General features: G+C 40.4%; 1 protein-coding gene across 1 annotated transcript in view; it reads left to right on the top strand.

Annotated features, from left to right (window-relative positions):
* Positions 1-19,072, top strand: part of UST (uronyl 2-sulfotransferase) — a 388,259-nt gene that overhangs the window by 177,698 nt on the left and 191,489 nt on the right. The window contains exon 5 of the mRNA XM_019526747.1: positions 4,419-4,498. Within this exon, the coding sequence (XP_019382292.1) occupies positions 4,419-4,498 (80 nt within the window). The remainder of the gene's footprint in view (positions 1-4,418; positions 4,499-19,072) is intronic.

The following is a 19,072-nucleotide window of genomic DNA, read 5'->3' as shown; positions in this document are numbered from 1 at the left end:
TAAAAAAAAAAAAAAAAAAAAAAACCCCAAAAGAAACCCCCCTTGCAAAGCTCTCTGCTTGGTTGCATGCTTTCGGGGCCCCTGACTGCCCAGCATCCTCACTACAAGCTCTCTGCTTCTCTCTCTGAATTTCTGTACAGGTCAGTTTTTCTCTCAAAAAAACAAACCTGGGAGAAGTGTCCTGGTTTATTTGAATTAGTGTATGCAGCCTAAGTATCAATCTCTACTGACTCTTTTCTTGCCTCTTCCTGAGAAAAGATAGGCCTTTATTTTGGATGAGAGAGATGTTTTACACAGTAGGGAGCAACCACAGTTGCCTGAGAAGAGGGTCAGGCTGCCAGCCTTTCTGACCCAGCATATTTTGCCTTGAAGTTGAAATCAAGTCATCAAAGTGGAATTGGATTGAGGCAATGGAAAATACAGCCACAAGTTTTGGACATCGAGTTGGACATAAGAGTTCTGAAACGTCATTCTAGAAATTGAGTGTGGTTGCAGGTGTTGTATAAAGTCAGACTGTGCAGTCAAATACTGTCACAGAGCTCTCCAAGTTTATTTTGTTCCTGACCCATGCCAGCCTCAGTTAAGCCAGTCCCAAGACTTAACCTGAGCCAGGACTGGCACTGAAATCAAATTCTGGAGTTGTGCCCTGACATGAAAGCTATGTTGGCAAACTGTAGGGTTACTGTATTTCCAGTATCAAAAAGGAGGACACCTGTGGTGGTGGGGAGCAGAGGGGGTAGGAAGAGCAGGGAAGGGTATATGATGGGGAAGGCAGTGATATGCCTGTGACTTTCCTCTGTCCCTCACTCCTAAGCCCCTGCCCCCCACCCCTGCTAGTGCCCCTCACTGCCGACCCAAAGCACCCTGCCCCCCCAGCCCTGCTGCCCACACAGCTCCTGGGTGTGTGCTTGCATGTGTGTGCACACACACATGCTCTGTGTCTCTTACCTGGGAGCAGCTTGCCAGGGCCTGCACACAGAGCACGTGACACCTGACAGCCAGTCACCTTCTCCATTGCTCCCAGCCCCAAGCAGCCAAGCTGCTAGTGCCTGGGAAAGCAGAGGCAAAGCAAAAACCTGGACATGTACTCCAATTTTAAAAACCTGCCTGGACACAAGGACATGGGGGCCAAAAAAGAGGGCATGTCCAGGAAAAACTGGATATATGGTAACCCTAGCAAACTGGTGCTGGTAAGAGAGACAGACGCATGTTAATATAAGACACATGTAATATATTTTTACAAGACGGATGTGTGCATATTTATGCTTTAACACATTCCATCAAGAACTGTTTCAGCACCATGTTGTGGTGAAGTGAATATTCATCAGTAGTGAATGACTTCCCTATGCCACATGTTCATGCAAGTGAAATGAAGCAGTTAAAATATACCATAAAGTATATAGTGCCAACAGGTTCATTTTTCCTACAATACAGTTTTTTTTTAAAGAAGTGCCACCTGAGATTCAGCCATTGTAACCTCTCTTCTAGTCCTTGCTTGAAGCTAAGGGAGCCTCTTAATGAGGATCTTCAAACACAGCCGCCACCTATTCAGCAAATTCAAGATGCTGACATTTGTTTGGCAACAGTAACTTTTGCTGGAAAATGAGTGTTCTGTGCTCCCCTGTGCAATCTAATCTAGTTCTTTATATTCTTTTGCCCAGATTGTGTGCAAGTGTCTCTGTTAGTCTTTGAAATACTGTACTGTGGGAGTTGTAGAAGAAGCTATTTATATTTGGTTTAAGCAATCCAGAGATTAATTAGGATGGCTACTTAAAATCACTGTGGTTTGTTTCCAGCCTGTAGTTTGTTAGGAAAAGGTAGCATATACTGTTCAGTCAGGGGAGTTACTGTATTTTCATATGACTTTGCAGAATTACTTCAAGAATTGCCTTTGTTATTACAATTAACTTTTATGCCATATAAGAATTGGTGGGAGATTGGGACCTCAGCAATAGACCTGTTTCTCTGCTTTATCACAGGGTATCTTCTGCCTTTGTGTTGCCACATCCCATTAACTTTTTGTTTTTCAAACCCCTCTCTTTTTTTCTCCTCTTCCCTAGAGTGCATAATATTTATAGACCTAATCCAGAAGAAATAACCCTGATCTTTCACATGCTGGAGCAAGTGTGACAGTGACAGTCTACCAGTAGAGGTGCATGCCTAACAGGGTGGAGACAAGTTCATGACTACATCACTGGCCCTCACACACACTGGGGAGAGCATCTATTGTTGATCACAGGGATAGAGAGGCATATGTCTGATAGGCCACATCTACATAAGATGTTTACTGAATAGTTGACTAATTAACTGCATAGTAAATGTCTCCCTGTCTACACGTACACCCCTATCAGGGCGCATAAAACTAATAAGCTCCAGAGCAGGTGAGTACTTGTAAATACAAGAACTCCCCTGCTGCAGAGTTTTTTGGTATGCAGCAACACACGTGTAGACCCTGCCCCAGCTGTCTGGGATACAGGGTGCTTCAGTGTGGGGCTAGTCATCAGGCACCCGGTGTGTTGAAGCACCTTATGCCTCAGCCAGCCCCTGCGCAGCACATGGAGCCTGGTCAGAGCAGCCTTGAGGCTGACCCCTCCCCCCGACACACACACCCCACTGGGTCCCCTGCCAGCCCATTCAAATGGTATGCCTGGGAGCAAAAAAACTCTAGAGTTTATGTATGTGCATTAATGGCACAGGTGGATGCACAGGTGGATGCACCCCTAAACTATGAAAATCCAGTTGCTTTTTAATTCCATCCCCCAGGATGGAAAGGCTTAGTATGACTTAAAGATGCAGTCATGATAAAAATCTTTAGAAAAATCCAAAATTACAAATGAAAAACAGAATTGAGAAGTAGCAATGAACTGTGATACATAAAGGAAAACCAGTGACAGTGTCAAGAGATCAAAATGGGGATTGGGTAGCCAAAGTAGATTTTCCACACTAAGGTAAATTTCTCCAGCCTGACATAGTTCTGTATAGTTTGGGTCCTTCCGAAGTTATCATCCCAGTAGTGGAAAGGGTTGGTTTTTTTACCCTTTGCCCCTTGTTGTTAAAATAAGGTGGGTAGCCGGCTTTGCTCATTGAAAAGTCTTATAGAATATAATAGGAAGCACTAACATTTCTTACATGGCTTTCAAACTGTCTCATTTAATATAAATTATGTCTCTCCCTATGGAGCTCACTTTCTATTAAGTTCTGTCAGATTTTAGTAGGATAATTCATAGTTAAATCGTTAAATAATAGATTGTATGTCTCTATTTTGCTTTTACTTGTTTTTAGCTTGCGTAGTTATCCAAATTTTATCAAGCAATTGGTTTGGCTTTATTGCTTCTCTTTAAACTATGAATTTTTTCCAGTTTCTGCACAGTTTGTAAAATGTATCAGTTTAATTTCTGTGCTCTTCAAATGCTGTCATGTTCAATGTTGTTTATTCTCTATTGTAGCTTGTATTAGAGAACAGTACAGATGCAGCCAAGTAAAATCTGAGGAGAGTAGAAGTCAGGAAGTCAGAGCAACAAGAATGCTTGGAATTTTTGGTACATATTCCATTTAACACTTTCAGGCCCTAGTATGTTCCAGAATGCTATAAAAGATAGATGTCTGTGCACACACGGATGTACACCCCCCCCCATGCATTTACCGTTTTTAATCTCAGCTGTTTTTTATGTTAACATTTTAATTATCTTTAATAATGCAAATAAAAAATGAGACAGTTCTTAAAAATTTGTACTAAAATGTTTTGACTGCAAGTAGGTTAAAAGAATTAAAACTTGGCACCAGCTTTTGAAAAGGATTTTGTATGAAGTATAAATGACAGTCACATTCTTAATATGACATGTAAAAGAGAAATGGTAAACGTTTGCTTGTATAGATGACCAGACTTCCATCCATAGCAATTGAACAATGACAGGAACTATTATCATTATGTAAAAACTGTTATGGCTTCAGCCACACTTTCTGATGCACACTGGGTTTTGGAAATGCAGTTGCCAGAGTCAGTGTTTAAGCTATTTTTAAGGATACAAACCATTTGCAGAATTCGGGATTTGAACAGAGCAAGGGTTTTTAATTTAAAAATAAAGCAAATATTAACTTTTGGAAGCAAGTGAACTCCTGGCTGTATGATAATTTCAACCTAGATTTGCAGTGTTAAGGTGGAAGCTTAGACAACATGATTGACCTGTGTACATTTACTCACCGTACATGGGCAAAAAGAGTAGTCACAGAATTACCTGGATTATACAGGCAGCTTTATTTATTTGTTTGTTTGTTTGTTTGTTTGTTTGTTTGTTTGTTTATAGTAGGTTTTGGACTTGGAAACTAAATGGTTATATATTGTTTGAGGACTATGTTTCTAATAAAAAATTGACTTGGTATACTTATATTTATGTTAATCTTGTTAATATTTCTTTTAGATGGAACTGATTAAAAATATAAGCATTGCTGAACAACCCTATTTATTCACTAGACACGTTCATTTCCTCAACTTCTCAAGGTAAGCTGCTTTGTCATTTACAAAGCTTTATTCTTTGTTTTTGTGAACTGCATTACAGAATTTTTTACCACCTTCATTTTCAAATGACTGTTTGTTATTGCTGATTTTGTTTTTAAATCTTGGAGAGCCTCAAGTATGGTTAAAATTGAGACTTTTGCTATATAATGTGCATGAACAGTTTGTTTTTAATAATTGGCATGCTGTTGCCTGCTTTTGCCTACAGAGGTTATCTTGGTTTATACCCTTTCCAGCTCAAAAAGTTATATACTAGTATATTCTCTTGTATAAATGGAATTTGTTAGATTTCCAATTGACTTACCCTTCTTTATGGTAGCCCAAACCATGTATTACTTATTAACTTCTACCTTTTAAAATGCAAATGCTTGGAACAAGAGGTTATATAAACTGGTATGTATGCTGTCATGTACCTATTGCCAACGTACCATATGTGATAATGGGCCAAATTCAATTCCACTGACTTCATTGTTTTTATGCATTTGGTCTAATGATTTTATATTAATATATTTGTAATATACTCCTTCATCCTTCAGGCAGAAGGCAGAGCAAGATGGTGCCTCAGAAACTAACTGGCTCAGAGGGGCAACCGTTTTCATAGGCAACAGCCTACTTTTGTCAGATGCTATCATCCTTTAGAATACCCAAAGTATTTAATAAATCCTTGGGAAAAAATATTAACCACTCTAATCTGAAATAAATTTGATAAAAAAGTCTTCAGAAGCTGGGGATTTCTCAGAGCCCTGTCAGTAAACACCCATTTAAAGAATTGCACTGTTCTTTTAATCTTCACAGTCTTTACCATGTGTGATTTGTGATTTTTACATTCCTGATTGTGAGTGACATCTTGTTTATCACACATCGTACATCACATGGCAGGAAGGAAAAAGTACTATTTCAGTACTTCACAGTACATCCAGATGAGCATGCACATATGATTTGTAGTGCCTCAAACCTGTTTGAGATGCTGCAAACTACATGCAGTGCACATGCAACTGTGCACCATGCTGCAAATTTGCAGCATGGAACCAAAATTTGACATTGGTAACTCCCAGTATCAAAAAAACCCCCCCAAAAACCCCACAACAAAAAAAGCAGCACAGTGCATGTGCACAGGAGCACAAGTGGAAGCTGGGTTCTCCAGAGAGATGCTCTGGCTGCTGGTGAGGGTGACTTGCCTCCTCTAGGTCTACCTTGGCTCCTCCAACATTCCAGGAGCTGGGAGAAGTTGAGAAGGAGCAATCTGCTCTTAGCGGGACATTTGGCCCTGCACCACAACCCACATGTAGGGGCATGTGCAGCAGCAAAAAGTAGCAGCCTTTTTGTGCCACTACAAGTGCACACCCCTGCATGTGGGGACACAGTTTCAGTGCGTTAGATATTTAATAAAAATGCTTTAACAGTATCAATGTGTAGAAGTAGAAGAATATTATTTACTCTGAGCTGTCAGCACCAGAATGAATCAAAGGTCCCCTACATGTGATCATTTGAAGGGATCTCTAAACATCCTTCCCCTCTGCCTCCAATGGTCTCATAATCCTGAAGTCAGTTACTCCGATACTAGCAGTTGAATTTATTCAACATATTCTCATTTGTTTTATCACATGCTGTCGTATTTAAATATTCTAAACAAGAAGGGTTTCTACAAGTATATCGGTAGCAAGCGGAAAATCAGGGAAAGTGTGGGTCTCTTACTGAATGGGGGAGGAAACCTTATGACAGAGTATGTAGGAAAGGCTGAAATGCTCAATGCCTTTTTTGCCTCAACCTTCACAGGCAAGGTCAGCTTTCAAACTACTGGTCCAAGCAGCACAGTTTGGGGAGGGGTTTAGTAGCCGTTAGTGGTAAAAGAACAGGTTAGGGACTACTTAGAAAAGCTGGACATGAACAAGCCCATGGGGCTGGATGGGATGTACCCAAGGGTGTTGATGGAGTTGGCTGATGTGATTGCAGAATCGTTGGCTATCGTCTTTGAAAACTCATGGTGATCAGGAGAGGTCTCAGATGATTGGAAAAGGACAAACATATTGCCTATATTTAAGAAAGGGAAAAAGGAGGATCTAGGGAGCTACAAACCAGTCAGCCTCACCTCTGTCCCTGGAAAAATCATGGAGCAGATCCTTAAGGAATCCATTTCTAAGCACTTGGAGGAGAAGATAATTAGGAACAGTTGGCATTGATTCACCAGGGGCAAGTCATGCCTGACTAACCTGGTTGCCTTCTATGATGAGATAACTGGCTCTGTGGTTGTGGGGAAACCAGTGGATGTGGTTTACCTTGACTTTAGCAAGGCTTCTGATACAGTATCCCACAACATTCCCCAGGCAAGCTAAGGAAGTTTGGGCTGGATGAATGGACTGTAGTGTGGATAGAAAACTGGCTGGAGCATCAGGCTTGGAGTAGTAATCAATGGCTCAAGGTCTAGTTGGGAGCTGGTATCAAGAGGAGTACCCCAGAGATTGGTCCTGGAGCTGGTTTTGTTCAATATCTTCATCAACAACCTGGAAGATGGCATAGAATGCACCCTCAGCAAGTTTGCAGATGACACCAAGCCGGGGGAACTAGTAGATACATTGAAGAGTAGGGCTAGGATTCAGACTGATCTACACAAATTGGAGGATTGGGTCAAAAGGAATTTCATGAGGTTCAGCAAGGACAAGTGCAGAGTTCTGCACTTTTCTGGGGTTTGACTGGCTAAGCAGTAGTTCTGCAGAAAAGGACCTGGGGGTTACAGTGGACAATAAGCTGAATATGAGCCAGCAGTATGCCCTTATTGCCAAGAAAGCTAATGGCGTACTGGGCTGCATTGGTGTGTGTTGCCAGTAGGTCAAGGGAAGTGATTATTCCCTTCTGTTCAGCACTGATGAGGCCATATCTAGAGTACTGTGCTTAGTTTTGGACCCCCCACTACAGAAAGGATGTGGACAAATTAGGGAGAGTCCAGTGGAGGGCAACAAAGGATGAGGGGGTTGGGGGACATGACTTATGAGGACAGGCTGAGGGAACTGGGCTTATTTAGTCTAAAGAAGAGGAGACTGAGAGGGGATTTAACTTCAACTACCTAAAGGAGGGTTTGAAAGAGGGTGGAGCTAAACTGTTCTCAGTGGTGGCAGATGACAGAAGAAGGCACAACGGTCTCAAGTTGCAGCATGGGAAGTTTATGTATGTTAGATATTACGAAGAATTTTCTCATTAGGAGAGTAGTAAAATGCTGGAACAGGTTACCCAGGGAGGTGGTGGAAGCTCCATCCCTGGAGGTTTTCAAAACCCGGCTAGACAAAGCTTTGGCTGGGATGATTTCTTTGGTGATGGTCCTGCTTTGAGCAGGTGGGTTGGCTTAAATGACCTCCTGAGGTCCCTTCCAACCTTAATTTTCTATGATTCTCTCTGTTTCTACAATTTATCTTGGGCGGGGTTTTGTAAGCGGTCTTGAGCCAATTTTACGGAGGGCACCATGTAAATTGAATGAATGAATAAATGAATGACCTACAGCCACTTCTAGTGTAAAATACAGCAATTATTAAGAAGTATACAACAACACTAGAGAACTGTTTTGTAGGAGAGTGTGTGAAGAAGTACCCTATTTGTGGAAAACTAGTGGGGAATTTGAGAAAGGTAGAATGTACTACCCAAATTTAGTATAGATTTAGGACACAGAGGTTGGTGCCTCTGCTGTTTAAATGAATACAAGAGGCCAAGATTCCACAGAATGGGCTCACTACTTCCTGTGCAGTAAAAGAGACACCACTTTGCAGTGCATCAGTATGGTAACAGCGCATAAACATGTTCTTTCCCTGTAGTAAGCAAACAAAACTTCTCTTACTGAGTACGTGATGATGGATTAAATTTATTTACTACATAGGAGGAGCAGGCACCTTGGCAGACATTACAATGAAGCTAACATACTGTAAAGCCCCACCCTCATTTAACTCCAGTACCTTGGTCATGTGCCCTGATTTTTATCTTCTATTTGAAAACGTGTCAAGCAACTGTGTCCTTAACACCATGGCTAGAGACAGAAATTACAGACAAACCAGCAGAAGTGATCAGAAACTGGTTCAAATTTGTAACACAACAGAAGTTCGGTGCACATAAATTGCTTTCAAAATGGCTGAAAACAATTTAAGATCAACCTGGAGGGATGTAGTATCAGACTTAACTGATTTAACTTAAATCAGTTTACTGAACTTCTGTCCCAGATCCCCTCCAGATTCAAGTTAACTCAAAGTCCTCCAGTATCCCAGGATGTTTTGCATCTCCTGCACCACTTTCCCTCCCCCACAAAGTGGGTGGGTTAGTCTTGGCCCGAGCTGTCTGCTCCAGCCAAGTATGCCCTAGTGCCCCCCAGGCTTCTGGCCTGGACCACTGCAAGCATGTGGTTACATTTCCAGAATCAAAAGTTGAATGTCTGTTCACTTGATTATCAGTTCAGTCTACACATTTTAGACTAACCTGCAAAGATTGCCTCAGGCTTTTTGACTGTCTGTACTTAACCCATGTGAAGTATTGGCACTGAAGAACTAATTTAGAAGAAATAGTACCATATCGCATATCAGTACCTTAATCTTCTACAAAGATCTTTGCCAGAGCTTCCCAATATTCAGTTTATTAAACTAATAACTAATATTGTTGCATGTACTTTGAAGCTATGGCTGCAGACAGGAGCAGATCTAGATTTTTTTTTAAAAGGGGGCTGTACAGAATGAGGTGCATCATCATCACATATAAAAAAAAAAGCACCTTTTTCTCCAGTTAAAATAAACTAGAAGCTTTATGTATCTGCTAGGGGCTTAGCATTGTATATTCAGTTTAAGATTGAAGTAAAAACAAATATAACTTCATTGGCATGAGTTAAAAATCAATTTGCAGGGCTATGAAATAGGGATTTCATTAATAGGACCTGTTAACAGACAGCAGAATTGCAAAAAGAAAGGGTAGCTTGATTGGTGGAACATCAGGACCAATAAAAAGGAGAGGGTTGTTAACACCCATGGAATGAAAAATTTAGAAGGGATCAGTTACATTTAGTGAGCCATGAAGTCAATTGACTTCCTCAGCACTACCTGACTAGAAATGCTGCTGCTGCCATTAGGCAGTTATTTTTTTTAAATTTTGGGTGGAGCAGGAATCAAAGTAGGGTGCAAGTGCACCAGACCACCCCTCCTTTCCCCACCATATCAACCCCTGGCTGCAGGCACAGGTATAGGATACAGTACAAAATACTGAGTCTTCAAAATATTTTTTTGAATTAAATTTCAGAAGCTAAAAACACCATCAGCACTGAAAGCACTAGTTCCACTGATACTGCTTTGTTTCAATGTTTATACATCTTAAGATACAAGCATTCTTACCTTCTGAGTAATTTGGTCTGTGTGGGTTCCATTTTATATGGTCAGCCTTTGCATTTTAAAAAATAAAGGTCCTAGAATGCAGCCTTGCCTCTTCGCTCTAGCTTCACTCTACTTTCCCTCCCAAAATACAGGAGCAGGTAAATGGAATATCTGGGGGACAGAAGAGGACTTGTTACATTGATTTTTCAAAGACAGTACAAAATATTAGATATTAGGGGCAAGACAAGTATATGACTCTTTCCCAACCAAATTCCATCTAGTCAGAGAGTATGGTATATTTTTACAGCATAGGTATAAGTGCCACTTGTTTTGTATTCACATAGGATGAAATCTCATCCCCTGAAATGTTTCTCCTTGCCACTTGTCCAGTATAATTTTATGTGAAAATAAATTCTACTCTAAAAAATTCTTCCTTGCTTCCAAAGATGGCTTTGTTGCAACCAGTGTAAAACTGAAAACTGTAGGTTTCTTTATATTCCAATTGTGTTTAAGTAGTATTTGCACATATGCAGTGGGTTTAAAGGTCATTTTATTGGCACGTCTTTATAAATGAGTGACCATTAGTTTTTATTTGATTGGGTTTTATATTTTTTTTTACTAAAGAATCTATTTTGTAAATTAAATATGAAGTATTAAGTCACATATCTGATTGTAGTTTCAGTGATGGCCTGTAGCAATTGAGCTCATTGTAAAATAGTTTGAGAGGTTCTTTCTGTTCCCCAGACATTGTTCTTTTATTTAGAGATCTTCTGCATTATCAAGGTTTGGGATTCAGACACTAACATCAGATACCAATGCATGTTTTTCCATTGCCTGGAGAGTTGATTCATTATAAGAAAGAGATTCAATATTCAATATTAATGGTACTGTTTTGTAAAAATATTTCAGCTAGACTTCATTCAAAGCCTTTCTTTGTATCTATAATCTGTCTCTAGACAATAGTTTAGCCAGGATTGTCTGGGGAATATGCGTCCTCTAATTTGACCTAATCTTGAAGGGGCTGAATGTAAAACTTGTGCATTTCCCAAGAAACTAAGATAGTCAGAACATGGCTCTGATTCATGATTTGAAAACATTGATCAGTGACTAGTTAAAGGGATGGCATACCAAGCAAGGCTCCAAAGCAAAACTGTGGTGTAGGCTTCAAGAATTCCTGTTAGGGTGGTGGTGTTGCCTTCATCCAATGATCCGTATTTCACACTGATCTCTGGATTGTAGAGGTGTTTATCAGTTTCATACTTTCCTGTATCTCCTGAAAGGGATAACAAAGCTTGCTTTCTTCCTCCATCCCAGTCCATAGCTCCTGGGAAATGTACACTAGAAAGAGAGCATGCTATCTTCAGTACTTTCTGTGAAGAAATCTCTCCTACTTTGCCTGAACACTTCTTTTTTTCTCTGTGTAGGGCCATTCAGAATTAATGAGTATACTGTGAAGTACTTTTAGAAACTTTCAGTTTTGCATATCAATGGGGTTAAAAGGCAGGCCAGAGCACAAAGAGCCATTCTTGTATCAGTTTTGTCACAGGCTGCCAGCCTGCCTCCCAAACGGTAACGGTAGAAACTGACTTAATTTTTGTCAGTTTAACTGATTAGCAGCAATAGTGAAAACTGATTCAAAAGCTATTAGCGTAAGAGTTCATTATTCACAAACATGTTTCCATCACCTACACTATTTTTTTTAATTTGAACAGATAGATTTTATATAAAAGATGACATTTTATAGAAGTTAAACATTTAAATTTTGTAATAAGTTTAAATGTATACCTGGCATTTTACACCTGCAATACTTTGCTGAAGAAAGTCATAACCTGGAGTGCCAGCCCTCTCTTTGCCAAAATGGCCAAAGACATTTTCCCATGAACTATTGGCAAGAGGATTTTTCAAACCATGCTTGAAGTATGCCTGCTTTATTTTGTAAAGTCTGTTAGAACAGGGTCAGCAACCTATGGCATGTGGGCCAAATTCAGCCTCTAAGGCCAGGTACAGACATTACACTTTTACCAATATAAGTAGTCAGAAACCAGTCTATACCCCTAAGAGAACAGAAGTCTGGCAGACACAGACTGGTTTAAAAATGGCAAAACCCAGTCTAAGATTTACCCCCACCCCTACCAAGGGCAAATGTGTGTTCTGTTCACTACTGATTTAAACTACACCGCATGCAGAAAACTGCAGAACTTGGATCAATTCTGCCTTAGGCTTTTTGAATGTCTGTACCTAGCTTAAAGTTTTCATCCAGCCCATGGCAGCACAGCTTAAAGGGGACACCAGAAGGGGAGTCCTCATGTCAACCTTACACCCCACCTCTACTGTGAGGGGAGGTGTCGGCATGACCAGCAGCCAGGAACTTAGCACAGCCTCCCTACTGTAACCAGTGCTTTTCTTCCTGCCAAATTTACTGTTGCAGATTGCTGCCAGCGATGGAAATCAGTGGTATTCGGTGACAGGGGTGAGCGGCAGCTGCAGTTGCAGGCACGTGGGGGTGAGAACAGGAGGATCCTTACACACAGTGGTGGTAATGCTACCCTTTGCATGTGGGAGCCCCTGGAGTTCCCTGGTTATGGGCTCCCCTGCTGCACCACAGACTGTGTCGTCCTGGACTGCCCTGCCCTCCAGAGTTGGGGAAGAAGGTGGAAGCTAGAGGAGGGAAGTGATACCTGGAGGCCCCAGATGTAGCTGCAGCTGGAGCAAAGAGGGGAACTGCAGTTGGATGGGAGCACACAGATCATAAGTTAATTCCCCTATGAGTTGCATGTGGCCCATGGACCACCAGTTTGGACAGCCCTGACCTCAGGCAAATTTTTAAAAGACATTTTAATTTCAATTTTGCTGTGAAGACTGTCATGGTATCCTAAGAATAAAGCTATTTTATGGCCCTGCTTTAGGCTGAAAACATCCAATTTTTTTTCTTGAAATGTTTTCATTCCTGTAGAAGAGCATTTTTCAATGTTTTTAGACTTTGAGGCACCCCTCATTTGACTTGACACAGCCCTTGAAGAGTTCCAGCTCTTAGTTTTCATTCCTTTTTTTTGACTACAGGAAAATAATAGAGCAATTCTTCTGTTATGAAGAACTCAGGAAGACCACAACAGGTCAGAATGGTTATTGCGCTATAGATTCCTATTTGAAATCTCTGGTTTTATCTTGTGAATCATGTTTGTACACTTAACAGTGTTAAGCTTACATGACATCCTGTGGGACCCTTGAAAAGATTGCAAGGTACCCTAAGGTGCAATGGCACTGTGGTTGAGAACCACTGCTTTAGAAAAATAAATAGGGGAGGATGAGTAGGAAGTAATCTGCATGGGTTAGGTAAAGGAAAAATGTATTATTTATAGAATATAATACAGGGACGTTTTGTTTTAAAGCCTAGTGACTTAGATTTAGTCACCCTTTTAAACTATAGAAATATTTAACGTGTACTTGAAAGATGTTTAGGGAGATAGAATGGTTTTCAGTTCCACTACAACTGATCTTGCTCTGTAGGAAGTTCCTGTACAGTAAACATCTTTCCTGGTATGAAGCTGTAAAGCTACCTCTTGTCCATATGCTTCAGAGCACCTGGGAACACTGAATATGATCCATGATGAGGAGGGAATGTCAGCGTTCTCGCATTCAGCCATTTTGAGTTGCTTCAGCGGTCTGTACAGGGATGCAGCAGGCAGCTACAGCAGCACCTGATGTGCTCTCAACAGTTCCCATCTTGAGAGAAGCACATTTAAAAAGAAGGCTAACAGACAGCCTTGGAAGTCTGGAAAGCTAGATTCTTTCTCATTTCTACCACAAGTTTCCAGTGTAACGTTGGGGAAGTTGCCTAGTCTCTGGCTCTGTAAAAACCAGATCTGCTCATCTGTTCCACTGGGTATTGTTAAGTCCAAAAGAGACTATCAGTCCTCAACTGACTCTTTTCTCTCACAGGGATATTTCATCCAGTTTCCTATGTTTTGAGACCAATAGCTTATGTTTTGGTTAAGCATTTTCTTAGTTTGCATCTTAATTTACAGCTGATAGGAGATGGGGAATCTCCCATTTCTACAGTAGTTTGTTCTAGTGATTAATCACCCTTATTGCTGATAATTTGCCCAACTTCTAATTCAGTTTCTCCCCATCAGTTCTCGTTGCATATTTCTCTCCCAGATGAAAGAGCCTCTGATAGCTGGTATTTTCTCGCTGTTAAGGTATTTGCCTGTTGTGATCTAGTCACTTCTCAATCTTCTTTTTAAGAAACTTAACAAACTGTACTCTTCAGTTCCTCCCATTCAGGCTTTTTCTTCAGCCCTTTGGGGGAATGTCTGTGGTTCTTTTCTGTATACTGTATACAGAGTTGTGAGGGGTAGTTCTACCTAGTAGTAGTGCAGGAACCTGGAGAAACACAAGAAACAGGTGAATCTCTAGGCTGCAGTGCTAGCCCTGGGTGGAACTGCCCCATGCACCTCTGTTTCCAGGAGGAACACTCAGTTAAGAACCACCGCGGTAAACCAAGGCAACATATAACAGTGGTTCTCAACCAGGGTGCTACTAAATTTAGACGAGTTATGGAGGAGTGCCTTGAATCTAAAAAGGCTGAGAACCACTGTATTAAATGTTTTGGCCGCATCATTGCACTGAGCGCTCACTTTGACTTGTTTGGCCAGAAGGATCCTCTTCAGAGCCATTGTTTTTTTACAGGATAAAGTCTCTCACTCTTGAGGTCTGACCTGGATTCATTGTTCTTGGATGTCTAATTTTGCATTTGGCTGTGTTATGTGGGTAACTTCCAGAAAGCCTTAAATCCAAGTTTTGCAAAGAGGCAGAAGCAATGCTATTACTTATTGCTCAGTCACAGTTGATTTTTTTACACAGAAATGTGTATTATAATGTACCAATTCTCTGAAAATATTTTTTCTCCTCTTATACCTACATGTGTTCTCAGAGTGCTGCAAAGAAGGTGCTCAGAGGTTTCAATTCACTCAAAAGCCTGGTACATTGCAGAGGATTAAAACATTTGTATCTATGTTTCCTGACAAAATCTTCACGTGTGTGTACACACACACGTACACACGTATATATGTACATACACACACTGACAATACAGTGTATAAAAGAGACTGAAGCTGCTGTTAACCTAGGATTTCATCTTTAATGAGCTCCTCATAAGCAGACCCATCTGTTTAGGTGGAGAGCTTCAGTGGATTCATAGAATCCTAGATTTTTTCTAGTTTCTACCACCGTTTTCCTGTATAACCTTGGGGAGGTTGTCTAGTCTCTGTTTGGCTCTGTATATATGGGATTTTCTCATCTGCTTTACTGGATATTGTAAGGCCAGAGAACTGAGAAAGTTATAGAGAGTCATAGAAAAGTAGGGTTAGAACAAACTTCTGGAGGTCATCTAGTCCAACCCCCTGCTCAAGCTAGGATCAGCCCTGTCCAAACCATCCCATAAAGGTTCTTGTTCAACCTATTCCTAAAACTGTGAGTGTGTGTTTGCATGAGGCTTATTGGAGGATTGAGAACCTAGATATCTTTTTTCCTCCTTGCATTGAAGTTCCCCCTGCCTCATCACAGTACAATTTTGCGTGTATATTTTTAAGTAATGAAAAAGTTGGGTCCTTAAATTTTGGAAAACACTGATCTGTTTTCCCTCATACATTTATTTTGTTTTGCTTTTCTTGAAAGACTTAGCTGTCCCTATGTAAATTGGCAGTTTTCTTCAAAAATATATGAAAGAGAAATCAAGGGCAAATGTAATACTTTTCAAAATAAGTATACGTGAAGAAAACAGATTTGTATGCCAGTAAGTGTGTCAAGGCTGAAAATGTTCATGATAGTTTGAGTGAATGTTGTGGTACCTGGCAGATGTTCTGAATGTTTTGTATGGGTGGAATAACATACAGGAATACAAAAAGCTTATTCAAGAGGAAATGAAGGTTGTTCTTTGTCTTTTATCATAAATGGTTCTTGGTATCAGTTACTTAGCCTGAGCAAAGGAAGACGCTTTAACTATGTGTGCAGGGCCCCTTTTGGACACCAAATAATCCTCTGATACATTAACCAAATATAATCTTTAGACAACTACTCAAGGTGCCTGGAGTGTATGTCAAATGGTACAGATTTCAGAGTAGCAGAAAAACATTTGCTCTGAGGCATATGAAAGGTAGCAAAGCCCAAATCTGCCTTGCTTCAATGAAGACCAAAGCTTTGGTGGGATCAGGCAACATCATGTTACTTACCACCTCATCCAGGTGTGGTCAGGCAGTTGGTCCAGTCTCCAGTGCACATTTACAGGAGGTATTTTGCCATATTTGGACCCTTGGGCAAAACCCCGTTGGGTAGAACTGGAGCTCTGCTGCTCCACCTCATTAATGAGCATTGCAAGGTAACACACATGCCTTGTTTTAAAGTCCTGCCTGTACCAATGACTAACAAGTGACAGCTGCTGACATAAAAGTTGGCTGAGTAGGTCAGGGTACAATTATAACACATGGGACATTAAAAAGACTGCCAGAGTAGGGAAAAATACATTTTCACATTTTATTGCAGCTGTGAACTCTTCAGTTCCCAGAGCAGTTACGGTCTAGCTGGGAGCAGTTGCTATTATTTTTGCTTGGGGGGGCTTTTACTTGTGCATCATTGTTGTTGTTATTAATATACAAACATTAAAAAATTGATCTTAAATTTCTCTTGATATTATTTAGTTCAGTCCATCCACTTGTCCTAATTTAATGTGAACAAGTGTCCATCAACCAATAGGAGGACTTAGGATTCAGCCTGTTTCACTTTTTCGCTAACCGTAAGGTGCTGTTCAGTTCATATTCAGTAATAAGCTTGTAACTGCAGTGACTTGGAAAAAATGTTTTCTTTCCCACTATCTCCCCGAGAACTTTCATCTCCCCTATTTTTTTTTTTTGTTTTGTTTTTTGAATCTCCTTGTACCAGAATGAGCAAAATTTTCTCTTTCCACCCTTCATCAAGCATATAATGTGTGTAAGTTCCTGCTTTTCTTGGAAAAAGTGCCTTTCAGTAGTAAACAAATACTGTAATTAAATAACTGCACTACAGTTTTTTTAACACAGGCATAGCGGCCAATACTAACTAAATCAGTCAGGAAGAGAGGTAGGCATGGCAGCAGGTAGTAGTGCAAAGTCAGACATCAGGGAACAAAGAACATACCAAATGGGGACTTTGTCCTGAGGAAGCAGTGACTCTGAAAAGGACTTTGGGGTCATTGTAGCTGATCATGTGAACTGGAGCTGCTACTAAAGTGGTTCTCAACCTTTTTAGACTCAAGTCCCCTTCATAACTGTTGTCAATTGAGCAGCACCTCATTGGCAGAACTAACGTATTTATTATAGTGCTTTCCTCCTTAAGGGCCATGGAATGGCTAGGCAGGGAGAGCCTGAGCCTTGTCTTATCTGCTCAGGTCTTCACACTTCCTGGGGTACTCTGTAAAGGATTTTCAGCACCCCAAGGTGTCCTGCCTCCCTGGCTAAGAATCACTGCCCTAGCATAAGATTGTGGTGAATCCTTAACTAGGTATGTAAGACACATAAGCAAAGATTTGTCAAGAAGTTATGATACCTCTGTGTTTAGTACTAGTGTCAACACTACTCGATTAGTGATATCTCCCTGCCAAATTTCATCTTTCTAGCCACAACCACCTCAGCTGCAGAACTGTTTATTGAAGGTTTGTACTATAATGGAGAAAGCCTCTATCCTCACCCTCCCAAAATTTTACTTGTACTAAAAATGGCTTAAAATGTTTAACTCTTCCTTGCTAAAGCATAAAATAAATTATGTCTTAGGTAAAACACTTGATCTGAGCCTTCAAGAGGCCAAGAAGTGATTACTAGAGATCTGGAATATTTCAGCCAAAATAGTGAACTATGTCATGAGTTTTGAGCAACTGGAAGTAAGGTTGAAGATGGAAACACCTCAGCAGCCTTATCTGTTGTTCTATGGATTCCTAATCAAGATGTCATTTAGTGAAATGCCTTACAAAAATCAGATGCCCTGCAAAAGTCCTAAAGGCTCTTCTGTGTGCAGGAGTTAGTACACAGATGTAATGACTGTACCACTGTAAAAGGGTACCAGTCCAAGTTATGCAAATATAACAATTGTAACATAATTCTTTGGCAATACAGGTGTAGAAAAAGCATTCCAACTTTAACTCTGTTTCATTTAGGCTCAAAGTTAAGAAGATTTAGCTGGCTTGTATCAGTACTAGACTATGACAATGTGACAGTTGCAGCATAACAGCTTGTGCGCACATCCAACTTGTGCATAACCCTCCCTTTTTAAAGCACCTATTTTTATCAACCAACCTGGAATCCCGTAAAAAGATATCAAGCTTAACAAAATCCAAAATCCATGTCCCTTAAACCCATGGGGATTAGTATTAATTAATCCTTTACTTAATTGAGTATCGACTGTTCCATTACTTTGCCCAGGATGTTTGCCATGCTGAAAATCCTAAAATTACCTGGCTTATCTCTTAAAACCTTTCAAAGTATTGGTGGCACAGTATTAATTTTTTCCAGTATTAATTTAAAGACTTATTGAAAAATCAGCAATAATGATCTTGAGATCCTCAGCCAGGTCCTTTTAGAGCTCTTGGATGCAGGTTATCTACACATCCAGATTTTAAAAATGTCTAATTTTTGTTGCTTCTGAAATTCTGTGAAGACCTAACTCCTCACATGGTAGTTTTTTTTCTCTCTTGTTACTTTTTCTATGTAAGTATTTGCATTAGTTTCTATGGGATTTTAAAAATGGGATGCACTGGCATCAGTTGTAATAGTAGTTCATTTGATTTATCATTTGTTATGTGTTGTCCTATATAAAAGGCATAGAAAAATCTTATTCAATTATTACGGTAGTTCGTAGCCTTTTTGGACTTGAGGTATCCCTCATACGACACAAGACATCCATCCATCCATTCATCCATAACTTTTGTGAGTTGAACAATTTTGAAAACTAACTTATAGATCACAGTGCTTACTTCCTTTAGGAGGGGTCTAACAGTGGGAATGGAGAATCACCCAGGCAGGGACAAGCCTGAGCCTGCACTTAATCTGCTTAGTTTATATGCTTATCTCCTAACTCCTCACTTATCTCCTCACACCTCACAGCATCTTCATCTTCATCAGCAAGAGGATGATTGTCTTCCATGATTGTCTTCTCTGTGGGTCTGAAGATGGCTGACAAGGCCTATCGGAGATTAACAGACTCT

Source organism: Gavialis gangeticus, unplaced genomic scaffold (genome assembly GCF_001723915.1).
Source record: "Gavialis gangeticus isolate Ggan-Ray unplaced genomic scaffold, GavGan_comp1, whole genome shotgun sequence".
Taxonomy (NCBI): Eukaryota; Metazoa; Chordata; order Crocodylia; family Gavialidae; genus Gavialis; species Gavialis gangeticus.
Note: the sequence above shows the minus strand (reverse complement) of the source record. Positions and strands in the feature narration are given on the sequence as shown.